This window comes from Schistocerca piceifrons, chromosome 2 (assembly GCF_021461385.2).
Source record: "Schistocerca piceifrons isolate TAMUIC-IGC-003096 chromosome 2, iqSchPice1.1, whole genome shotgun sequence".
NCBI lineage: Eukaryota > Metazoa > Arthropoda > Insecta > Orthoptera > Acrididae > Schistocerca > Schistocerca piceifrons.
This window is the reverse complement of record NC_060139.1, coordinates 342,611,794-342,638,484: the sequence shown is the minus strand read 5'-3', so window position 1 is coordinate 342,638,484 and position 26,691 is coordinate 342,611,794. Positions and strand designations below refer to the sequence as shown.

The 26,691-nt window shown below is 38.8% G+C and overlaps 1 protein-coding gene across 3 annotated transcripts in view; it reads left to right on the top strand.

Annotated features, from left to right (window-relative positions):
• Window positions 1–26,691, top strand: part of LOC124776759 (vacuolar protein sorting-associated protein 11 homolog) — a 195,780-nt gene that overhangs the window by 20,478 nt on the left and 148,611 nt on the right. For all 3 annotated transcript variants that reach the window (XM_047251896.1, XM_047251895.1, XM_047251894.1), the window contains exon 3: window positions 3,989–4,162. In XM_047251896.1, the coding sequence (XP_047107852.1) occupies window positions 3,989–4,162 (174 nt within the window). The remainder of the gene's footprint in view (window positions 1–3,988; window positions 4,163–26,691) is intronic.

Below are 26,691 nucleotides of genomic sequence, written 5' to 3'. Positions count from 1 at the left end.
GTTGTCCGTGGTGATAGGTAATGTCTGAAATCTGCCATTCTCAGCCCACTCTTGATGCTGTGGCTCTTGGAATATTGAATTTCCTAATGATTCATGAAATGGAATGTTCCACATGTCTAGCTCCGACTAGCATTCTGTGTTCAAAGTCTGTTAATTCCAGATTTGCGATCATAATCACTTAGGGAACCTTTTCGCATGAATCACTTGAGTACAAATGAAAGCTCTGCCAATGCACTGCCGCACTGCCCCTTTTATACCATGTGTATGCAATACTACTGCCATCTGTACATGTGCATGTCACTCTAGACCTGAAGAATAAAATGTAGAATATTAATGAAATGTCTTTTATTCGAAAAGCTTTAAGACTTTTCACATAAAAAATTTAGAAGCGTTACTTTTCAGCACTCCCTTGTCTATGACATTAGTAAATTCTAAGGCTACATATGTAGTGTGTATAAGAGCAGACTCTCAAAAAGTGACTTAAACCTTGTCATATCAGTAAAAAATCAGAATAATTGGTTTAAAGAAATTAATGAAGACCAAAACAAAATTGGCATTCATGATGAAATCGGTTAACGTAACTCAAAATCCAATTCTCTAAATCTCAAAAACAAATTTGCTGAGAAGCCCACTGGACAAAATGCAGCAGCAACTGAAAAATATAAGAAGAAACACATTGAAAACACTAAAATATGTTGGGCTGCTAAGTAAGTTCAAACACGCTCCTCAGTTGGGCGTATTGAGGAAACAACTAAAAAGAAGTGCTTGCTATCTTACCTGTGGAAGCTGAAAAGAAGGAAAGATACACAATAAGATAACTGGCAAAAGAGAGGGAGTATAAAAAATGGAACTGATTGTGTTTCTGTTGAAATAGAAGTAAGGAGTATTTAATGATGGAATATTGATGGGAGAAAGGTGAGGTATGGAGTGGGGGCAGAGAGCGGTTTTTTTTTTTTTTTTTTTTGGGGGGGGGGGAGAGAAACAATGGAGGAGGTCATAGATAGCAAAGGTCGTGAAGAGGTATAAAAAAACTGTGTGGTGGACCTGGACTTATCCATCATGAGCAATGTTCTTAAGGGCTGAACTTTCCAGGCATCTGTCAAGATATTGTGGCAAAATGACTGTAGTCACAGCCTTTCTCTTCAGTATCCTTTCTTCCGGGAGTGCTAATCCAATAAGTATGGAGGAGAACTTCTGTAAAGTTTCTTAGGTTAGAGAGGTATTGGTGAAATTAAAGCTGAGATATGAGGACGAGCTGTAAATTGTTTCGAGTTATCTTAGTTGGTAACAGCATTGTCTATGAAATGCAAAACTCTGGGTTTGAGACCCGATCTGACAGAATCTGCAGGGAAGTTTCAAAACCGAGCAAATTGTGCTGCAGAATTAAAGATTTATTCTTGAAGGTGTTCAGTCTATGTATGGGAAGAGGAGTGGGAAACTTATATCAAATGATAAACATGTTTTTGTGCCTAATAAAGTTAAGAAGTGTTGTAGAAACTCATAATTACTGATGGGATCAGCTTGTATAATATTATAAAGTATTTGGATGTTTGAGCTGTGCTCCAAAAAATACATTTATTTTAACATGTAGTAACTAATTCAAAGTGTATGGTTTGACTGACTACTTTGAATATTTGAAGTGTTAATGCCTCTTTAAATGTCTGCACATGTTTGTTTAGGCTATTCTGAGGCTCTGTTCTTTCAATTCACGATATCTCCTCAAGAATTTGTCTTGTTATTTTGATACAATAATAACTTTACCTTGTAACTGTTGGTTCATCATTATTTGTTGATTTACTTACATGCATTTCTAAAAGAACAGTCACTGTTGACGGTCCAGAGCTCTATGAAATACTTCAGAATTAATTTGCTGGCTGCAAATATATTGACATCAATTTGATTTTGTAATTCTTATTTTCAGTATATTTGTAATTTAAAGTTATAAGAAGGCAGAATGTCTGGCCAACACTTGCCTTCAAGAGACGAAATTTTAAGTAGGCCTACTGCTAATAGACAAACATAAAATTACAAAATTATCTCATATCCTTCTGACTGGTAGTTCCTTCCTTATAGAGGAAAGAATGAAAAGTAGAGATATATCAGTAAGGAGGGATAAGTCACTAAAGCCCTCTGAGGTGAGGGACTCCCTTGTTTTGAGGATGCCATGATACAGACTTGGGTTCGTAATGATACTTTGCTTTATGTCATTGCGGTCTTGGTACTTAGATATGTTCCATTCTGACTTTCCTTTCTATATGCTCACTGCTTTTTGGCTTGTTGTTGGAATATTTGCTGACAGTCAGGTGGTTAATTTTCATAGAATCTGAGTACGTTCAATAACTTCTGCTTCTTTATACCTATTGTACAGTATTCTTTCCATACATTGTTATCTTTTTAAAGTATCCTTTGTTTTCAGTCCCAGTTGCACATTTTTTTATACAGTTTCAATCTTTCAATCTCCCTGGACCATCTCCAGATCTAAAAACAAAATAAAGCTAGATATGTACTTTCTATTATTTTACAAAATTTGGATGAGTATTTTATATAGATGTGAAATTTTTCATGTATATTTGTGTCAGCAACCTGTTTTGTCTGTATCGAAACCAGACTCAGTTGTGATATGCAACTATGTTCCATGTTTTAAATAGGCATCTGGTGGAGGTAAGGGAGAAAAATTGGACTGAGGAGGTATTGGGAAAGAGGAAGGAAGCCAGGGAGGAGGAGTGGGGAGAATGTAATGAGCATAGTGGATTTACGTTCGATAAAACATTGTATTAACTCCTGTAGAGTGCACCACTGCCAAGCAGAAGCGAATCCAATTAACTATAACTGTCGCTCCTGTTCCCTGCAATTTTAGTTGGTTCACGTAGTTTCACTTTTATAATGTTACTGTTTTATGCCTTTTATAAATTTATAATTCCTTTTAATATTTTAAGACATTTCATTCAATTTTAGTGACTTCATGTAATTCAGCATTAATAATTTTACTATTTTGTACCTTTTACAGTGTGCACAGGCATTGTTCTACAGTGTTAACATGTTATCGATAATTTTTATGCTATTTTACTCTTATAATTTCAGCGTAAGACTCCCTCTTCTACACAAGTTTTTACAATGTTTTATCTAATGTAAATTTGTCTTGCTCACGACATCCCTCCCTTTGTTTTCACACTCTTAATGTTTTAATGATAACTTTTACATAATTTCACCTTTTAAAATTTAGTGTAAGATTCTTTCTTTCTATACATTTTTCTACGATGTTATACCGAATGTAAATCTGATGTGTTCATGACACGCCTCCTCATTTTTACACACTGTTAATATTTCAACAAAAAAATTCATAATATTACTTTTTATAATTTTAGGGTAAGACACTTTTTTTATGCAAAGCACAATAATGTTTTACTGACTGTAAATCCATTACACTCATCACATCCCTTCTCTTTCCCCTTCCTGCCTTCTTTCTCCTTTCCCAATACCCCCTCACTCCACTTTTACTCCCCTCCGCTCTCTCCATTTTTGCCCCTCTCCACTCCCTCCACCAGCAGCCTATTTAAAACGTGGACCACCGTTGCTTACCACAATACTCTGATGTATGGTTCCGATACAGATACAATGGTTGCTGATGCAACTGCACAGGTAAACTCTGCAGCTGTGTAAAATTGTAAAGTAATAGATAATACGTTTAATGTTACTTTTTTTAGATCAGAAAGTGAGCCAGGGAGATAGAAACTAGTCATACTATGTAAAAACCTGCAACTGTGACTGAAAATAAACAAGATTTTAAAATTGTTTTAAATATTATTACAGTTTGCGACTCTTTTGTGGTGAATATGTTGGCAATACAGGATTTTCACTTACTCATTTTGACACCCAAAGAAGGATCCTTGTTCTAACGTGGATACCAATGTCTCTTTTTGTGCTGTTCATATGACACGTCATGTGGTCCCTCCCTTTGTAATTAAGTGTTCTTTTACCAATATTCCAGGACAGAAAAATTACTGCATCTACTAGTGGCCATGGGCATCTTGTATTTGGAGACTCTGAAGGAAATATTCATTTAGTAAGCCGCTTGTTTCATGTGACTTCTTTCCGAGCACATGAACTGACTGTTAATTTTGCAGAGCAGCTACGGCATTCTGCTATACTTGTTACTGTTGGGGTAAGTGAAACAGAAGTTTCGAAGTTTACCATTGGCAATTACTGTAAATTAATTTTTGTGTGTAACCATCTTCAAGTGTAATATGGAGAATGGTAAAGTATCACTGTTCTGATGTGCCAAATTGCAGGTAACAAATTCTTTGTACTATATAGAGTTGGACTTAAATATGTAAACTGTAGAAGCATGAATGACTAGGAGAAAGATAGATGCTGGCTGTAGGAAAACTAAAGAAACCTGTGAAGGAAAGAGAAGCATCTGTATAAATATTATGAGCTTAGGTTGCAAGCCATCACTGACCAAATAAAGTAAGCCTGAAAGGTTGAAGGACACAATATAAGGGCTGTACAAGAGAAATGAACTTGAATACAATATTGTAGAAAGGAAGGTGTAAGCAGATGAAGATAATGGGAGATGTGGTATGTGAGAAAAATTTTTGAAGAGCACAGGAACACCTAAGTCAAAACAAGGTCCATGGAGTAGATGACATTTCCTCAGAGTTATTGAATCCTTGGGAGAGCCAGTCATAAGTAAACTATTCCACTTGGTGTGTAAGATATATGAGTCGTGCAAAATACCCCCTGACTTAAAGAAGAATGTAATAATACTAAGCTCAAAAATTCAGATGGTTATAGGCATGACTATTACTAAATTATTGGTTTAACAAGCGTTTGCTACACAATATGGTAATAAGTTATTTACAAAGAATGGAAAAACTGGCAGAAGCAAAAATCAGGGAAGATGAGTTTCAGTTCTGTAGAAGAGTAAGAACATATGAGACAGTACTGACCTTACTATTTTTCTTAGAAAATATGTTGATGAAAGAGAAACCTACATTTATAACATTTGTATATTTAGAGAAAGCTTATACAGTGTTGACCGGAATACACTCTTTGAAATTCTGAAGGTAAGAGACATAAAATTCAGGGATAGAAAAGTTATCAACAACTTGTGTAGAAACCAAACTGAAATTAAAGGAGTTGAAGGACAGAAAAGGAAACCAATAGTTGAGATGGGAAGGAGACAGTTTGAGAAGTGGTATTGGAAACCAATGGGAAGTTTGGAAAGGGAATTAATGTCCAAGAAGAAATAAAAACTAGAAGGTTTACTGATGACGTTATAATTCAGTCATTGATGGCAAAGGACTTGGAAGAGCAGTTGAACAGAATGGACAGTGCCTCGAAAATACATTATAATGTGAATATCATCTGAAGGAAAACAGGGGTAATGGAATGTGGTTGAACTAAATCAGGCGATGCTAAGGCAACTAGATTAGGAAATGAGACCCTAAAAGTAGTAGATGAATTTTGCTCTTTGAGAAGCAAAATAACAGATGATGGCAAAAGTAGAAAGTGTGTAAAATCCAGACTGGTAATGGCACAAGAAGCATCTCTGGAAAAGAATATAAATTTGAATGTTAGGAAGTCCTTTTGGAAGGTATTTGTCTGGAGTGTAGCTGTGCACAAAAGTGATACATGCGTGATAAGCAGTGACACATTCTCTTCATTTCCACTGAATATTGCACACATAGAACAGTCATATACTACATTTATTTGCATACTCCACATGCTTTCTTATGGTGTGTGGCGGAGGGTACTTCTCACATCACATCATTTCCCTTCTTTTATGTTGCATTCGCAAATAGTGCATGGGAAGAATGAGTGTCAGTAAACCTCTGCATCAGCTCTAATTTCTCAGTTTTACTCATTCCTGTTGTTTTGTGAGGTATATGTGGGAAGAGTTGCTTGCCTCTTCCCAGAACTTACTCTCTAGGAATTTCAGTACTAAGCACAACACCTCTCTTTTAGTGTCTTCCTCTGGAATTTGTTGAGCATCTCTGTAATTCTGTTGTTCTTTACATTTAGAAGTTTAATTGCTTATCCTTGCTTGAGGAGGTAGGCTACTTGATGTAGTACATCAAAAAATAACAGCTGGAGATTTTTTTTACTATCTATGAAAGAATTAATTCTTAATATTCCTCCATTATTAATAGCCACTCCATTGGTGTGGCAATAAGTCCTAATATTCCTACAGTTTTACTAAGCATCGAATGTAACAACCTGTAACTGTAATGTTCTTGTCCTGCATCAGCATTTAAAGGAAAATAAATAGCAACTGTATTGCTAGGAGAATACTGACCTAACAATTTATCTTAGAAGATTGGTCGAAGGAAGGGAAAACTTACGACAATATTTACTGGAATATCCTCTTTGAACTTTTGAAATCCAGTAGTAGTTTTATAATTTGTCAGCACTGCAAATATTGCTTGGCCAATAGCCTGCTCTCATCTTTCATTGTCCGAGGGGGAAACAGAGGCTTATCTAAGTAAAAAAGATACGTTTTTACACCATGCTGTTACAAATATATAACTGTCAAATCTTAATTCAAATTTCTTTTATATTCTTGGTTTTATATTTTATCTTATGCGACATTAGTTGTAAGTATTTTGAGATAATTATTGGACCTGTGAGCACATAAGCCTCCATGGCCTTTGTCAGTATCATGAAAATCTTTCAGGGTGTACTGCTTTATCATTAGCATGTTAAATACAAGGTGTCCATAACTAAAGTTACAGTTCCAAAATGCTGTGGAAAGAGACCCACTGCTCAGAATGACTTCAAATCTGAACAGCACGTTATTGATGCAGAAGGAAAAGTCATAGAACAAAACATGATTTAACAAAAATTTTACCAATAGGTGGCACTGTAAACATTTTAACATAAATGGGAATGGCTACAAACGATAGACGAATCGCAATACAATGGTTATAGTTTGAGTTGCACATTACACCGTCCATATTATTCAGTGTGCACGAGAGCACAAGTTTGGTAATCAATGGTCATGGCGCTGTTGGGTAAGACCATCCGTCACAGCAAGATTGTACCACATTGGATGAGAATAATCAGTTTGTAATTGTCTTGAAGCCAAAAACCACATAAAAAGCAAAATGACATTGGTTTTCAATTTTCCTGAGGCCAAAAACTGAATAAAAAACAAAATGACATTGGTTTATAATTGTCAGTAGACTGGCAAAAGACAGGTTCACTATGCTGTCCACTGTTTTCTGACAAAAGTTGAAATCGAGAAACAGCATGTTCCACAACTGATCAGTGTTTCTCGGGGGTCACGTTCAAAATGTGTTGCACAATGCATGCCTTCAATTCAGCTATATTCATAATTGGAGCACAGAACACATCATCTTTCAGATAACCACTCAGCCAGAAGTCACATGGATTAAGATGAGATGATCTGGATGGCCAGGCTGTAGGAAATGGACAGAAAATAATTATAGCATTTCAGAAATGCCTCTCAGTCAGATCAGTGGCTGTGCAATATGTGGAGGAGCACTGTCTTGTAGAAAAACGATTCTACCCACACATCCATACTGTTGAACGGTTGGAATGATGTGGTGCACAAAGGACTATCAAAGCATTTACCAGTGATGGTATAGTTAACAGGACTTGCAGGACTCATCTTCTTGAGAAAAAAAGAAAAAGAAGGTCCTGCAATAAATGATGCCGTCAACCTGTAGCGGTGCTACCTGCTTTATTTCATTTGTTGTCCTCAGTGTCAACATACTGGCTAAAAAAATAGGGGGTGAACGTGCAGTACTGTCTACTGTAAATGATGTAGCCGACAGATGCACAGTTGCGTTTCACAGTCTTTTACTTTCACTTTTCACAAGTTACTTGTTTAAATGATGAAATTAACCTGTATCATTACGTAAACAATACTTTTGACAAAACTGTTAATTACTTTGGAATTAGTGGAGGGCTGGTTTTGCTAACATGTTTTCGAGTAGAGCCAAATAGATACTTTAAGATTACTAATATTTCATCTTCCAAATGTTTATAATGATCACACAATTTATCTTTGTTTGTAAGTCAACAATTGAATTTAAGTTATGAAACAATTACTGATTTCGCCCTATAATGAATGCTTTACCAGCAGCACATGATAATTCATAAAGAGAGTCATGCTGGGTGTCTCAGACGCAAACTGAGGAACAGCCATGTGTTGCGCATATCTATTGGTACGCATATTCTAGTGAAATTTGTGTCCCCCCCCCCCGCATCAGTTGCCGTTCAAATTTGACGTCATTCTGAGAAGTAATTCTCTTTCTACAACATTTTGAAGCTAGAACTTTAATTATGGACATCTGATATTGTGTATTATATAAAACCAATTAGTTTTTTGCTGCACTGAAACTAGCATCATTTGACGTAATTATGCTAATGTAAGATAGTATGGGTAAGTCGTGCGATACCAGTACACTTTATTGCAACTGAATTGTGGTGTCTGATCCAAGAAGCATTTCATCTCTGAGGACATGCAGGCATTAGAGTTTCCACGTGCTCTGAGTACCTCTGTCACCAAAGCCAGTGGCAACCGGCAACAATATGTAGCAGACAGGGATCACAATTGACTTTTGCAGATTGTACTGCTGGTTAAGTGGACTACTGAGCAGCAAATTACTCAACAGTTAATCACCAAACATGAACAGTAATAGGGCAGATATGCTATCCAGAATCATACCTTCACTATGGCCTACAGGAGTGACTGCTCAGTGCAAACACCTGGACTGATGAGCTTTTTTTAATGTTGATATATACCAGTGGCAGAATATGAGTACATCAACCATGTGAGATAATGCTCTCCACTTGTCTGCATTGCACTATTCTGTCAGTTTGTGCAGGTACTATCAAGTGTAGATTGAAATGAGGCTACTGATAACTATCAGAAGTTTTCATTCGCCAATGCTAAAAACTATATACTTTATTTCAATATAGAAATGCATTGTACATGCTAAATAGGCAAATAAAAGAAGTACTTTCTCTCTATATCATTAGGTACAATACAATATGGTTTAGATTTTAGCCTCTTCAAAGTATCCACCCTTGCCCTCATAACAGCTCTGCAAACTCTTGGCATTCTGGAGATAAGGGTCATTCCATGTCAAGTGTCCCAGTTTAGAAGATGATCCCAGCTCGACCATCTTAAATTATGATGAAATTTGTACAGGATGTACCTGAGGGCCCTACGTGAACTTATGCAAAGTTTCAGGCCCACCTGTAACTTGGTTTAGGTGCTAGAGCCATTTTCATGAAGACCACTTTTACAGAGACCGAAAACTCTTGAAGAAATTGTCAAGTTTGGCATTCCAGTTTTCCTAATGTAAAAGAGCTAGACTCTTGCTTCTGGGTATAGTGGTACAACTTTATGTGCTCTACACACAAATGTTGCAAGTAGAGTTCAGAAAGCAATGCATTTGGCATAATCTCAGTTCAAAGTGGGTAACAAATCATGTCGCGAGAAATTTGCCCCATAGTTTAACGAGGCAGAAGTAGTGGAGAAAGTGCGCTATGGACTTAGTCTTTTGCCAAACTACTGTCTGTTTGGGTGTTTTGTACATCACAAATTTTGGCCTGGCTTGTGTGTTTAGTTACTGTAAATTTGCTAAAAAGCATGAATGTATCAAAATATACCTGTGTTCAAAGTCATGTATCTCAAAATGGACGCCTACCACATTACATTCATTAACACCATTCAACAGAGCACATTTCATTCTATTAGAAAAACTTATTTTCATTTTGGTGTCTCTTTGGGTAAGGTGCAAAAAATTCACTTGAACTATTGACTTTTTTGGTAATTCGGAAAATCCTTGCATTGGTCCATGGTGGCTATGCCACAACCAATCTCAAGACTGGTAACCCCATCGCCCAGGGGCGACGCCCGATAGCCATGCAAGGTCAGCCATGGATGGGTTTCTTTACTGCAGGTTCCCAAGTCTGAATGTGGGTATCTAGCAGGTTCCCAAGCCTTTTTTGGGTGTCTCTGTGGTTCCCAAGCCGTAATGCAAAATTCTTCAATTGTTAAATGTTTCAATTTTTTGCTGATGTCCAAAACTGTTGCTTCCGGCAAACTGTATTGCCGCCCCATCATTGAAGCAGCTGGGACTGGTATGACTGCAATTATCTGTTGTTCTGGGATCCAGCATATGTCTCTTCTAGTAGGCCAATGAAATGATTGAGCAGCTCCATGAGGATGCATGAAATTAATCAAGGCATCTTTTTTTTCACATGGAACTTCACAGATATTTCCTATCCACCATTTTCCATCATAAACACAAGCAACATACAGGGCAGGCTGTAGTTCATTAATGGCAAAATGTTTAGTAGCAACTTTAGTAGGTCGGTTAACATTTGCTATAAAGGACAATGTATCATTTGGTACTCTGTGAATCTTAAGTCGCTTTCCATCGATTGGCACAAAATGGTGATGGTCTCTTGCACCAGACACTGTACATCCATCCTCAAAACGTTTCTCTTGATCAAGTTTTGCAACTTCAATAATTTCTTCTTTAATATAAATAAATTCAATGCCATGAACATTATTTTTGCAATATTCAAACAGATCAGTTGCTGTTAAGATTTGATTGTCAATTGGGCGTTGAAGGCTAGCTCTTGCTGCTAAACGCTTAACTGTGCCCCCAATTCCGTCACATAGTGATTTCTCATGGCTTGTTCCGAAAAAATTCCATTCTGCAATAATGCCAAAATCTTTTTGATGATGGCAAAGATTTAGGAAGCTCTTAAAATTTTTGTACTGTGCTGCAGAACCATTGCTAAAATAATGAATGTGCTTAATTTCTTTAAAAATGCACTTGAGGGATGTGATCAAGTACATTAAAAACACATGCACTGCAACTGTGTCATGTCGGAGGCAGTCACTGATTATGCAGTGGCTGACACTCTTTCGGTCTTCATTACCTTTGTAGTAAATGACAAATGGATGTATTGTAGCTTGACTATTTTCCCAGTGGAATCCCTGCAATATGTCTTGGACAATAAGGGAGCAATTTTCTGTGAAATCCATTAACATACTCGATTCTCATGGTTTGAGACCTTCTTCAGTGAACTGCAAATGCTTGCTCTGATGCTTTGCAATGTAGTGGTGAGTAGAAAGGACCAACAGTTTTCTATGAATTCTTCCACTGTCATTTCTCTGGTTTCAAGTGTATCTGTATCAGTGTGAGTCAATTGTTTGAACTGAATTGTATCCTCAGGATCAATATCTGCAAAAGCACTTTCCAAATATTCATTTAGAGCTTCTGTTCCTGTACATACTTCACAGTGATGCAGCATGTAATCCTTTGTTTCCAAATTATAGACAGTTTTGCTCAGTAAAATTTTGTAATCTTCTTTATTGGGCTATGAATGTAATGTGGTCGGTGTCCATTTTGAGATACATGGCTTTGAACGTGGTTATATTCTGATACATTCATTTTTTTTTAGCAAATGTACAGGATGGTAGCACAGTAATTAAACACACTAGCCAGGCCAAAATTTGTGATATACTAAACACCCAGACAGACAGTAGTTTGGCAAAGGACCAGGTCCATAGCACACTTGCTCCACTACTTATGCCTCGTTAAACTATGGGGCAAATTTCTCACGACATGATTTGTTGCCCACTTTGAACTGAGATTATGATGCATTCCTTTCTGAACTCTACTTGCAACATTTGTGTGTAGAGCACATAAAGTTGTACTACTATACACAGAAGCAAGAGTCTAGCTCTTTTACATTAGGAACAGTGGAATGCCAAACTTGACGATTTCTTCACGACTTTTTGGTCTCTGTAAAAGTGGTCTTCACAAAAATGGCTCTAGCACCTCAAACTAGTTACAGGTGAGCCTGAAACTTTGCATAAGTTCATGCAGGGCCCTCAGGTACATCCTGTAAAAATTTCATCAAAATTGAAGATGGTCGAGTTGGGAGCCCTAGGACACTTCATGTGGAACAACCCATAAGATTTTGTAGTTTTAAAAAAGGCTGGCAGCAGCAGTCGTAAACACATTTTCATTACCTAAAGTTTACAGCCAACCAATTTCATAATTTTAATGTAAGTACCTTAAACTGGTTTTGATACTACTAAGGATATCTTCTAAATTGTCTTTGCGGGTTTGCCACTGGATGATGAACCACAAATTCCACAGTATTTCCTTGCAGCAACTGTCTGACATCTTCAGTTGTTTGAACCTTGCTGGTTGCTAGGTACGACTGAGGGTATCCGCACGTTGATGCCCCGTATATAGAACACGCGTGAACAATGCGCAGGTGTGGAAATCATGCATGTGCAATGATTTGCAGATATAAGGTGCCATATTCAAATGCCCTCTGTCGAAAATCACAGAGTGGCCCTCCTGCGCGTGCGCTGTACGCTATGTTTCTTCGCACTCTTGTTCTGTATACTGAGTGTAAACATGCGGATACCATCAGTCGTACCTAGCAACCAGCAAGGTTCAATCACCTGAAGATGTCGGACAGTTGCTCCAAGGAAATATTGTGGAATTTGCACAATGTCGTCCGGCAGCAAACCTGTGAAGGCTATTTACAACATATCCACTGGCAGAGCTTGAAGAGTCACATAAGGATATCTTCTTCAGAAGAAAGGCACCTTTAATGTTTAAATATAGTATAAAATAAGTGTCCAAGATACTTAATACTTGAGGACATTGAGAAAGAGAATATGGAATAAAACTGATACTTACATAAATTACGTGACGGTAAAATTGTGGATTTACAAGGTGAGATAAGGAGCTCAAGTCAAACAGTGGAAAATAGTCCATGGGGGGTTTTATTTCATATTTTATGCTGTTTACTTGATCTTCTTAGCTCATCATGTATATGTACAATTTTAACATCATGTAATTTATGTAAGTACCAGTTTTATTCCATGGTCTCCTTTCCAATGTGAGCAAATATTAAGTATTTCAGATGTTTCTTTTACAATATGTTTATACATTATAGGTGACTCCCTCATGAAGAAGATATCCTTATTGTTACTGAAACATGGTTAATGTTTTTACATTAAACTTATGCAAGTGTTTGGCTGTAAACTTTACATATTGAAGATTTTGTAGTGTTTTTGAAGATATTGCAATCCAAAATGTTTGTAAACTATTCCAAAGGTCTCCAACATTAGATGACCTCAGTTTCCTGACCTCCCTGCTAAGTTAATCCCATGAGAGTTCAAAGGGATTTAAGTCAGGTGACTGACTTTGCCACATCATATTTTTCAGTTCCTGACACTTTCTTTTCTATTGACATACCCTCTGCACAACATACGAGGGCAGTTCAATAAGTAATGCAACACATTTTTTTTCTCGGCAAATTTTGGTTGAAAAAACGGGAAATTTCTTGTGGAATATTTTCAAACATTCCCGCTTCGTCTCGTATAGTTTCATTGACTTCCGACAGGTGGCAGCGCTGTACGGAGCTGTTAAAATGGCGTCTGTAACGGATGTGCGTTGCAAACAACGGGCAGTGATCGAGTTTCTTTTGGCGGAAAACCAGGGCATCTCAGATATTCATAGGCGCTTGCAGAATGTCTACGGTAATCTGGCAGTGGACAAAAGCACGGTGAGTCGTTGGGCAAAGCGTGTGTCATCATCGCCGCAAGGTCAAGCAAGAATGTCTGATCTCCCCCGTGCGGGCCGGCCGTGCACAGCTGTGACTCCTGCAATGGCGGAGCGTGCGAACACACTCGTTCAAGATGATCGACGGATCACCATCAAACAACTCAGTGCTTAACTTGACATCTCTGTTGGTAGTGCTGTCACAATTGTTCACCAGTTGGGATATTCAAAGGTTTGTTCCCGCTGGGTCCCTCGTTGTCTAACCGAACACCATAAAGAGCAAAGGAGAACCATCTGTGCGGAATTGCTTGCTCGTCATGTGGCTGAGGGTGACAATTTCTTGTCAAAGATTGTTACAGGCGATGAAACATGGGTTCATCACTTCGAACCTGAAACAAAACGGCAATCAATGGAGTGGCGCCACACCCACTCCCCTACCAAGAAAAAGTTTAAAGCCATACCCTCAGCCGGTAAAGTCATGGTTACAGTCTTCTGGGACGCTGAAGGGGTTATTCTGTTCGATGTCCTTCCCCATGGTCAAACGATCAACTCTGAAGTGTATTGTGCTACTCTTCAGAAATTGAAGAAACGACTTCAGCGTGTTCGTAGGCACAAAAATCTGAACGAACTTCTCCTTCTTCATGACAATGCAAGACCTCACACAAGTCTTCGCAACCGAGAGGAGCTCACAAAACTTCAGTGGACTGTTCTTCCTCATGCACCCTACAGCCCCGATCTCGCACCGTCGGATTTCCATATGTTTGGCCCAATGAAGGACGCAATCCGTGGGAGGCACTACGCGGATGATGAAGAAGTTATTGATGCAGTACGACGTTGGCTCCGACATCGACCAGTGGAATGGTACCGTGCAGGCATACAGGCCCTCATTTCAAGGTGGCGTAAGGCCGTAGCATTGAATGAAGATTACGTTGAAAAATAGTATTGTGTAGCTAAAAGATTGGGGAATAACCTGGTGTATTTCAATGCTGAATAAAACAACCCCTGTTCCAGAAAAAAAAAATGTGTTGCATTACTTAGTGAACTGCCCTCATAGAAGCTTATTTGGGATCATTGTCCCGCTGCAGAACAAATCCAAAACCAATAAGTCTCTTGCGTTATTGATCAGTATCCTGTGTTATCCTTCCTGTCTTAATGTTCTGTTGATTCTCACCAAGTCACTGACTTTATCACCTGCAAAGTATCCTCACACCATGACCAATCCTCCACCATGCTTCATTGTTGGCTTCACTCACTGACTGTTCGTACGTTCAATGCAACATCAATGAACAAACATTCAGTGATGAATTCCAAATACTTCTGACCTAGAATTGTCCATGAATAACAAATAGCTCTAAGCACTTAACATCTGAGGTCATCAGTCCTCCATGAATAACACCATGGACCATTGCTGCATGCTCCAGTTTTTATGTTGCTGTGCACATTGAAATCTTTTCTCCTTATTTTGTTTGTGTAATAAACATTTTTTTATTTATTTTTTATTTTCTTTACCACTAAGCAGCCCTTTAAACTTTGTTCATGAAGACGATGTTGCACTGTTGAGACAGAGGTTGCGGCTGCTCGCATACTATTTACTTCCTGATGAATTTGAGGTGCAGTATGAATCTCTGGCATTTGCTCTGTACTCACATGAACTGATCTTCCATGTATGATGTTACTCGGAGTCTTCCAGATCGCGAAACACTTGCGTTGACACCAGTTTGATGTGTTGCAATGTATACACCTCTGTAAATTGGGTTATACCAACTTTGGTTGCTATTGTCTTACTGGAATAGCCTTTCTGTGGCAGAGCTACAATTAGAGCATGTTTTCAATTCCCATCTCCTGCTTCCATCCCATTAGGAGATAATATGGTATGAACCTGATCAGGTGTATAAACACACTGCTAGAGGCACACAGTGTACTGTAAACTATTGAAAACTGATTGTTACACAGACAGCTGAATGAATGAAGCCTATTCAGATGGAATAGTCCTAGGTAAAGGCATGTCAGTCTTATGAACTCATCATTCTTACTGCTTCTCCCCTTCCCACCCTCGCCTCGGCTTGCAGTCAGTGGTACCATTGCTACTTGCTGCTAGCCTAGCAGCTGCTGATGAGAGGCTGGGAGGCATGGGGAGTGGTTTGTTTGGATCTGATTCTCAGAGATTGTTGATGCAGTGGCCAGAAGATTGTTGATGCAGTGGCCAGAGACAACAGTCATGTGTGCGTGAGTTGTGTCTGAGTGATTGCATGAATTTGTATGCACTCTCATTTTGTGACAAATGCTGTGACCAAAAAATTAGTTATGAGAGTGTAATTGTCTTTTCTGTGTGCCCGTCAGTGGCTCAGCAATCGTCTTTACGTGAGTTGCTACCTGTCCTCTTTAGTATTGATTCTCAGACTATTGGTGCAAGTTGTCTGTTGCGTAGGTGATCACTGCGGTCTCATTTCATCAACATGGTGTCTGTGACACATGAATAATGGGCCGCATGAGTGAATATCCATGACGGGCCAAAACTGCAGGCCATTTCTGTGGGTATGTCTAATGGATCAAGCCTGCCAATCTGAAGCCCATAGTTTCCCACTAACATGCAGACCCTGCCCATCGGATCTAGTCTCAGCAATTTGCCTGCAGGCCGGGTCTGTCTGTAGGTGTTTTAATGCGGCGGATTTTCATGGTTCATCCTTGGACGCAGGACTCTGGTGCTCCTCGGCAGGCCAGAGGCCACGGGCGATGGATTTCAGGAATTGTGGCTGTCTCACTACAAGTACATTGTACAGTGCAGTGTTTTATAGACATCTTATTTATTGTAGTACATTTTGGCACTTCAAAAGTAGTTTATATATTAGAAATTATGGACAATAAGAAGAAGAAAATTGTGACAGTTGCTGGTAGTTTGTACGCTATGTACTCTTGTATTTCTTGAAAGAAAAATCACATAATACCTGTAGAATAATAGAGATAACATGGCGGGTAATAACCGACAATAACGAACATTGTAGAAGCGACATTTTATTGGTGGTCACCTATAGTACTGGTTTACACAACTCTTCCCCACCTTATACATTTTTTCAAGAGGCCTACTTTTTTCTGAGGTTATTTCTGAAAGCAGTGGAGGTATTTTAAATCTGTCTTGTGAATCAAACAAAATGTGTGTTTTTATCATCGCATGTGTTTCGCTTTATTGAAATAAAATAACATCAGTGGTCTTAATGAAACATTTATACCATTTGGTTTGTTTTTTCCATCTAAAAGCAGTTCATTACGGAAGATGTTGATGTTAGTATTTAAGATTTTTGCTCAGATGAAAAACAGAAGTCCTTACATTGTTTTGTCAACTTATGTCTTTGCTTACCCTTGAGATTTCAAAATTTGTTGGAAAAATGGTAAAACTTGTCTGGAAATCAGGGAAATATCAGGGAATTCCTCTTGGGGAAACTTGTGGCAATCCTGTTGATCCTTACATGTTCATACTTCTCTTATTATCATAACAGAGATATGATAGTTACCAGAACAGGAATATGATAGAACATTCAAAATGAAATCTCTGTTTTAACCACAAATCCATTGTTATGATAATAAGACAAGTATAAAAATGTAAGGATTAATTGCCTCTATTGTTTGTGTATTTGACTGGTTATTTGCATGGAGGGATGCTGATGAGTTCATAAGACTGATATGCCTTTACCTACAATAGCTGTGATTTGTGTTGGAAAAATTTTGAGCAGGAATAGTATCTCCATCATCTTTAATCACATGTACTGTATAGGAACATACTGTCTGATGATGTGCATGAGTTGTTCACCTCCTGTCCTGTCAGGTAACCTGGACTTTCAGCAAGACATAGCATGGTGTGGACATGGTTGAGAGATTATGGATTAAGATGGCTTCTAAATGCTTTCAATGTGCAGTGGAATGCATGCTGTGAGACAGTGAACCTTCATCACAATGAGTGACCTGCACACTACTACATAGGCTGTATCTAATTTAGTTGCCAAGGAGAGTATTTTGATGCTAGTAGAGGCCTTCCTGAAGGAGAAACAATGTGCTTTTTGTGTTTCTTTGTTTGGTACCCAGCTAAAAGTAAGAACATTCGTGATATTCCCGTGCCGGTTCTTATAACAAAGATAATGAAAGAAATTCTAAATTAACCTCCCTAGTTAATGCCCTAGGATTGAATATAAAAATATTTGAAAGTAAAATGTGAAGTATCACACTACTATCTGTTTTTGTGCTTTCTAAATGAAACTTTAACTATATCCTGGATTACCATTAGCAAGTTCTGCTCTTTGAAAAATTGTCATTACAGCCCTGACATTGTTTGGGTATTCATTATGATGTAATTGATTCAGTCGGTATAGACAGAACTTAAAGTAGTAAAGTGTGGAAACAAGGCCTCGGGAGTAGACAACATTCCATTAGAACTACTGACAGCCTTGGGAGAGCCAGTCCTGACAAAACTCTACCATCTGGTGAGCAAAATGTATGAGACAGGCGAAATACCCTCAGACTTCAAGAAGAATATAATAATTCCAATCCCAAAGAAAGCAGTTGTTGATATATATGAAAATTACCGAACTATCAGTTTAATAAGTCACGGCCGCAAAATACTAACGCGAATTCTTTACATACGAATGGAAAAACAGGTAGAAGCCGACCTCGGGGAAGATCGGTTTGGATTCTGTAAAGATATTGGAACACGTGAGGCAAAACTGACCCTACAACTTATCTTAGAAAATAGATTAAGAAAAGGCAAACCTACGTCTCTAGCATTTTTAGACTTAGAGAAAGCTTTTGACCATGTTGACTGGAATACTCTCTTTCAAATTCTGAAGGTAGCAGGGGTAAAATACAGGGAGCGAAAGGCTATTTACAATTTGTACAGAAACCAGATGACAGTTATAAGAGCCGAGGGGCATGAAAGGGAAGCAGTGGTTGGGAAGGGAGTGAGACAGGGTTGTAGCCTCTCCCCGATGTTATTCAATCTGTATATTGAGCAAGCAGTAAAGGAAACAAAAGAAAAATTCAGAGTATGTATTAAAATCCATGGAAAAGAAATAAAAACTTTAAGGTTTACCGATGACATTGTAATTCTGTCAGAGACAGCAAAGGACTTGGAAGAGCAGTTGAACGGAATGGACAGTGTCTTGAAAGGAGGGTATAAGATGAATTAAATTAGGAAATGAGACACTTAAAGTAGTAAAGGAGTTTTGCTATTTGGGGAGCAAAATAACTGATGATGGTCGAAGTAGGGAGGATATAAAATGTAGACTGGCAATGGCAAGGAAAGCGTTTCTGAAGAAGAGAAATTAGTTAACATCGAGTATAGATTTAAGTGTCAGGAAGTCGTTTCTGAAAGTATTTGTATGGAGTGTAGCCATGTATGGAAGTGAAACATGGACGATAAATAGTTTGGACAAGAAGAGAATAGAAGCTTTCGAAATGTGGTGCTACAGAAGAATGCTGAAGATTAGATGGGTAGATCACATAACTAATGAGGAGGTATTGAATAGGATTGGGGAGAAGAGAAATTTGTGGCACAACTTGACTAGAAGAAGGGATCGGTTGGTAGGACATGTTCTGAGGCATCAAGGGATCACCAATTTAGCATTGGAGGGCAGCGTGGAGGGTAAAAATCATAGAGGGAGAACAAGGGTTGAATACACTAAGCAGATTCAGAAGGATGTAGGCTGCAGTACATACTGGGAGATGAAGCAGTTTGCACAGGATAGAGTAGCATGGAGAGCTACATCAAACCAGTCTCAGGACTGAAGACCACAACAACAACAACAACAACAACAGACAGACAGAACTAGCTGTCTAGATGTTAAGCTACATTCTTTACAAACTAGTTAGTGCAGTCCTGTGATGAAAATCTCACATTATAAACAACAGTCAAATTGAAGCAACCTTCCTCTGCACCTAAAGTATGCATGCCATCTATGTCATGTGTACAGGTATAGATTTGTTAATAAGTTTTGTGTAATGTTTGCAGCATAGTCCCACTTTTTAAAGTTTTTAGTGTTTCACGTTTTCTTTCTCATAAGTGTTGTTTTAACACACACACACACACACACACACACACACACACACACACTTCAATTAAAAGAGAACAGGCCCCCAGAGAGGGAGAGAGAGAGAGAGAGAGAGAGAGAGAGAGAGAGAGAGAGAGAAAGAAAATTAAGCAACTATTACTTTCCTACCGTGTTCATAAAATCTTCCACACTGTAATAAGGTTTTGCTTATTGTGTACATTTCGGTGTTTGCTTCTGTAGTTTTTAGCTTGTAGTCCTGGAACTCAGTATGTTATTGCTAAGCTTTAAAGCCACATAATACAGGGTATTTTCAGATAAGCTAAGTCCATGACAAGGCTACATGAAGCTTGATCTGCGCCTTGCTCCACATTTGTTGTTTTCTTCAGACCAAAGACTGGTTTGATGCAGTTCTACACACAACTCTGTCCTTTGCAAGACTCTTCATTTCTGAATAACTACTGAAACCCATATTCCTGCTTACTGTATTTAAACCTTGATTTCCCTCTACACAATTTACACCCCCCCTCCCACCCCCCCTGCCTCCCCCACACACACACTTCCTTCCAGTGCCAAATTAATGATTCCTTGATGCCTCTGGATAAGTCCTATCAACTGATCCCTTCTTCTAGGCAAGCTATGGGACAAATTTCTTTTTTCCCCCATTTAGTTCTGTACCTCCTCATTAGTTATTTGATCTACTCAATTAATTTTCAGTATTCTTCTGTAGTGCCATACTTCAAAAGATTCTGTTCTCTTCTTTTCAGAACTGCTTATTATCCACATTTCCCTTCCAGACATGTACTTTAGAAAATTCTTCCTGACACTTAAATTTGCATTAGATGTTATCAAATTTGTCTTTTAAAGAAATTATTTTCATGTTATAGCCATCTTCATCTTGGACAGTTTTGCACCTCTGGCCGCGTCTGTATGGAACCTCGGCCTCTCCATCGTCTTCTGTCGTGGCACCATCTCTCCGTCTTCAGCTCGGTCCAGTCTTTTCCTTTTTTCTGGATGCATTCCTCTACTCCTTTCAGCCATCTGTCTCTCAGTCTTCCTCTTGGTCTCTTTCCTTCCAGTTTCATCGTGTGTATCCTCCTGGGTATCCTCTTCTCCTCCATTCTCTTAACGTGTCCATACCATCTCAGCCTTGATTTCTCTATCTCCTCCTGTAATGGTTTCACCTTCGTTAACTCTCTGATCCTCTTGTATCTTAACCTGTCTGTCTTTGTCACTCCAGTACTGTTTCTCAAGAATTTCATCGCACTAACTTGTACTTTGCTTTTCTCACTTCATTTCAGAAGCCAGGTTTCTGATGCATACGTCAGGATCGGGACATAGTATGACCGGTATATAACCTTTTTACTGATTTGGGGTACATCCTTGCTCCATGTCAGGCTTCTGACACACTTCCAAAATGCTTCTGCTTTTCTCCCCGGCTCGTTTATTTCTCTGTCATTTCTTCCATCTTCCTGTATACGGCTTCCTAGGTACTTGAAACTCTCCACTCTCCTCAATTGTTACCCACCAATTGGAGAGGGGAACAACAGGAACATGTTATAGCCAACCTGCATTTAATATCCTTTCTACTTTATCAGTGATCAGGTATTTTGCTGCCCAAATATCAAAATTCCTGTACTGCTTTTAGTGTCCTCTTGTTTCATAATCCTGTGCAAAGGAATTTCCTTCGAAAAGTTGTAGCTTCTCTAACACAAAGTGGAGTATTTCACTTATAAACAGACAAGCCATTGTAAGTAAAGGCTTTTGAATGGTGTTTTGCATGATTGCCTATTATTTGTTCCTATCATAGTTGTGATGTTTTTTTCCTACAGTTTGAACTCTCTGAGGTAGTCTGATTTTCAACACCCAAAAATTTATGCCATATGTAACAACTGGTGTAAAATACGCATGATAAACAATTTTCTTGACAGCTATGTCATTACATGATTTAGAACTCATTGCACAAACAAAACTGTTTAATTGCTTCACTAAGCACTACATGCAATCAGTCCGTGACAAGTTTTTGTTGGTACTAATTCCAAGAAATGTAACATAGTCTGCAGCGATCAGTTCTTTGCCCTCATAATTTAACTGGAATATACAGGGTATCCCATTTATCTTGACCACCCTAAATAACTGTTTGTCCAGATGCAAATTACAAAATGTTTCAAGAAAATTCTCTTTAGCCGTTCAGGGGACATCAATCAGCATGATTGCCTTTGTTGCAGCTTTGTTTTTTACAAAGATATGAACAGCGGTATGAATTTTTAAAATGGCACCCTGTATTTTTTATTCAGTAATTCATTTCCTCTCCTAAAGACCTATTCAAAAATGTATCACAGTGTACCATTCTCTGAAACACAATGTTATTAATTACATAACACAACATTGACATTGAATATAATAGAGGGAAACATTCCACGTGGGAAAAATATATCTAAAAACAAAGATGATGTGACTTACCAAACGAAAGTGCTGGCAGGTCGATAGACACACAAACAAACACAAACTGTTTGTGTTTGTTTGTGTGTCTATCGACCTGCCAGCACTTTCGTTTGGTAAATCACATCATCTTTGTTTTTAGATATATTTTTTCCGACATTGACATTGACATTGACACTCCCAGCACTTAGGCAGGTACTCGGGGTAGTGGAACACGTCCAAGTACTGACATTGACAGAGGACAAATGTAAACATAAGTAGAATGCACACCCGTCATTCTGTCAACCATCATCAATTGAAGAGTTGTGTGAGTAGAATGTACACCAACGAAGAGAAGGTAGAAATGGTTCTCATCTATGGGGAATGTAAGTTAGCAGAACAGTAATTGCAATCCTGTTTTCTTATGTACGGGTACATTTAGTACAGTAGTTTAGTCCTTTTTAATACTGTTGTGTAGAGTATGCATACAGTAAAGGCTGTCCTTCCTACAAACTGCATCGACATAACGTTTCTTTTATTGTGTTGTTGAAGGTAAGCGAAATGCTATGCAGGCAGCAGAACTGTACAGAGAGCGATATCCTGACAAGAACCCACCTTCCCGATATATGTTTTCTTGTCAAGACGCTTCAGGAAATGGGAAGTTTCAACCCACAACAATGCAATCATCGTAGCTGCCGAAGTTACTGTTCTCGCTTCCGTTGCTATGAATCCACATGTGAGCACACGACAGCTTGAACACGAAATTAGCATTCATAAAACCATTGTACATCATATTCTTACACATCACCAGTTTCATCCTTACCATATACACCTTCATCAAGAATTGCATGGTAATTATTTCCAGAATCGTGTATAGTTCTGTCTGTCACTGGGCACTGCAGCAAATCCTTGCCAACCTGAACTTCTTCTCCAATGTTCTATTTATTGATGAATGTTCCCTCTCAAACAAAGGACAGGTAAATACAAAGAACATGCATTATTGGTCCAGCGACAACCCACGATGGCTTAGACAGGTGGGACAACAACGTCAATGGAGAGTTAACATTTGGTGTGGGATGCTTGGTACTACAATTATTGGCCCTTATTTCATCAATGGTAGTCTAATCGGCATAGCATGTGCCAACTTCCTCAGACAAATTCTTCCCCCCTCTTCTGGATGAAGTGCCGCTAAGAACCAGAATGCTTATGTGGTGTCAACACGATGGATGTCCAGCACATAATGCCTTGCGTGCACGCCGTGTTCTGAACTGAAGGTATCCTGCCAGATGGATTGATTGAGGAGGAACAGTTCCTTGGCCTGCTAGGTCTCCTGATTTAAATCATCTGAAATTTTTTTCTTTGGGGATGCATTAAAGATGTCTATCGCGATATTCCAGCAACTCCAGAGGACATGCAGGAACGTATCGTGCTTGCTTGTAATTCTCTTCAGCAGGCAACACTGGAAGCAGTAAATAATTCTTTCATTCAACAAGTCCACCAGTGTATTGGTGTCCAGGATCACCACTTTGAGCACCTTTGAATATTCTACTCCTGGACAATGGTACAGGACAGTCAGTCAATTTTGTGTTTTGTTTTTACTTGGTTTTCATTTGTTTTCTGGCAACTCCAGCAAGTGGACAGTTATTTAGGGTGGTCAACATAAATGGGACACTCTGTATAGCAGTCTGCTTGATCCTGAAACATGCAGTTTGTGTGTGTGTGTTGTGTTCCCCCCCCCCCCCCCCCCCCCCCCTCCCGATCTAATAGCAATATTATTTAATCAGATTTAAATTCTTGAAAAGTTTGTTTGGTAATCTTTGCTAGTTATTCATTGTTTTTACAGCAAGCTACTACTCCTGAATTGTTTGCACCTACACTTGTTTCTGAGGTTATCCTACATGGTGTGTCATTTGTGTAATACAGGAACAGTAACAGGTCTAGTGCGGATTCCTGGGATACACCTGCTTGTGTCTCCTTCCAGTTAGAAAGTGCTCTCATGTTTTTGGTGTGTAAATAAAGTATGTTTTTTTTTTTTATTTTTGAGATAGGATGGGAACCAGCTTAAAGATTTTTCATGAAAACTATAAGCAACCATTTTGCAAAGCAGTAACATATGTTTTACAATGTTGAATGATTTAGTGAGGTCACAGATTTTGCGGCGTGCACTGCAGCTGTAGCGGTTATAAGCTAAGTACTGACAAACTTATTTGTGCTCTGTAATACAGTTATTAAATTTAATAGATTGCAGCGGTGTTGCATGCCATTTGTGGCGCAATAACAACTTAATAAACTTTTGTAATTGTTCGCTCACTGTGTTTTATAGAGTTTTCAGTGTGTTGTAGTCGTTTAGTAAATTTCTTGCTTTAGTTTTCAACTGACGTTTATTATTCTTTCTAGTGAAATATTTCAGTAAAATGTTCATTTAGTGTTTTAACTTTGCTTAGTGTTACAGTGGTCGTTTTAATTTTTTGGTTTTAGCTAATAATTTTGTGAAGTTTTGCTGGTATTGGTATCGGCTGTGTTGTAGTAGTATTAATACAAGTAGCTGCTTTCTTAGTAGGCAGAGAATTTCGAGACCGTTATTGTTAGTTCTTAAATAGTTCTACTGGTGTAACTGAACTTTGGTAACGTAGACATATAGTTTTTTTCAGTAACTGTAAAATTTTACCATGAGTGAAAAATGTGGGCTCTATTGTAGGTTTGTGGGTAGTGGATTATGGTGTGGGATTTGTTCAGAGTATTTTCATTGGGAGGAATGCAGTGGGGAAGCCAGTGGTCATTTTAGGGAGATCCTCTCCGGGGAATGTAGAATCTGAAGTAGAAACGAGTTAATAGAGGAACAGGAGCGTAAGATCTGTGCCCTTCAAGTGCAGTTACAATGCATAAAGGAGGAACTAGATAGGTTGAGGAGGGTGAAGGGTGGTGGGGAATGGGAACTGGCAGTTGGCAAGAAGGTAACTAGGAAGAGGAGGTATTCAGACAGTTTTACTATGCATACATGCAATAGATACGACCAACTGTCAGAGTTGAGTGGAGAGGAGCCTCGTGTAGCCATAGATGTAGGTAACGTGCAGCAGTCCTCAGCAGTTAGGAGGCCTAGGTTAGTTGCAAAGTCTAGCAGAAAGAAACCCACGGTAGAGGTGTGGGCCAGCAGTTGCAGGAAGTGTTGGGGAGTGAGTACCAGGTCACCAGCATTGTGAAGCCTAGTGCAGGGTTGGCTCAGGTGACTGAAAGTATAGGGGAGTTATGTAAGAATTTTACGAAAGAGGATGAGGTAGTGATAGTGGGTGGAGCAGGGAACAGTCTCGATAGGGACGGGGAATATAATGTCAGTGGTGACTTGGTTAAGATAGCTACTCAAACTGGTGGCACTAATGTGCATTTCATGCAACTGTTTCAGCGTCATGATCGGCCTCACCTTAATGCGGCTGTTAGGCGCGTTAATGTGGGGCTGGGGAGGGCACTGATGGCGGAGGGCATGGATCACATCTCTCTCATTGGTGCCAGTTGGGTCTATCAGTAGATGGGGATTCACTAGGCATGGCCTGCACCTCAATAGGTATGGGAAGGGGAGGCTGGCTAAGCTTATAGGTGACAGAGTAGTGGGTGGTGGTGGTGGTGGTGGTGGTGGTGGTAGTGGTATCACTCATGGAAAAATTCCTGTAGTAGTTGGTGTTAGAGCTGCACCTTTTTTAGACTGAAGTCAGCTGATAGGTATACCTGCTTAAAGGAAGTGCCTCTAACTAAGGGCTCACCTCCAGAGGATGTAATGTTTCCAAGTAGAGAAGGAATTAGCATATTTCATTAAAATATAAGAGGTATTAGAGATAAAGTTAGTGAACTGCTAATAGATGTTAACTCTGAAATTATTGGTATATCAGAGCACCACTTAAATAATTTGATAATTCAGATCCTTCCTTTACCAGGCTACAGATTAGCTGGCTGTTTCTCAAGGAGTTCCTTGCGGGGTGGGGGAGTGGCTCTGTACGTAAAAAACAGTATTTCATTTGAGTCCATAGACGTATCACGACACTGCACTGAACAGATATTTTAAAGTTGTGCAGCATTAGTTGAATTTAGTGAAACTAAACTTCTAATTGCTGTTGTTTATAGGTCCCCTAACTCTGACTTCAGAGCATTTTTGATTAAGCTAGAGGGGTTCTTGATTCACTTTGTAGGAAGTACCAGAAAGTAGTTATCTGTGGTGACTTCAATATTAATTTTGTACATGATTGTGCAAGAAAGAGGATGTTGGTAGATCTCCTAAATTCATATGATCTGATGCAAACTGTGTTTTTTCCAACTAGGGTGCAGGGGAACAGTAGCACAGTCATTGACAATATTTTTATTCATTCTTCATTACTAGATGGTCATTCTGTTAGTAAAAGGGTGAATGGCCTTTCAGACCATGATGCACAAATTTTAACACTTAAAGGTTTTTGTACTCAAACCAATGTCGTATTTAATTACAAACTACGTAGGAAAGTTAACCCAACAGCAATAGAGTTTTTCAAAACTTGTCAAGGAACAAGAGTGGCAAGATGTTTATAGTGCCGATAATATAGATGATAAATACAATGCTTTCCATAACACATTTCTCATGCTCTTTGAGAGTTGCTTTCCATTAGAACATTCTAAATGGGGTACTAGCAGTAATG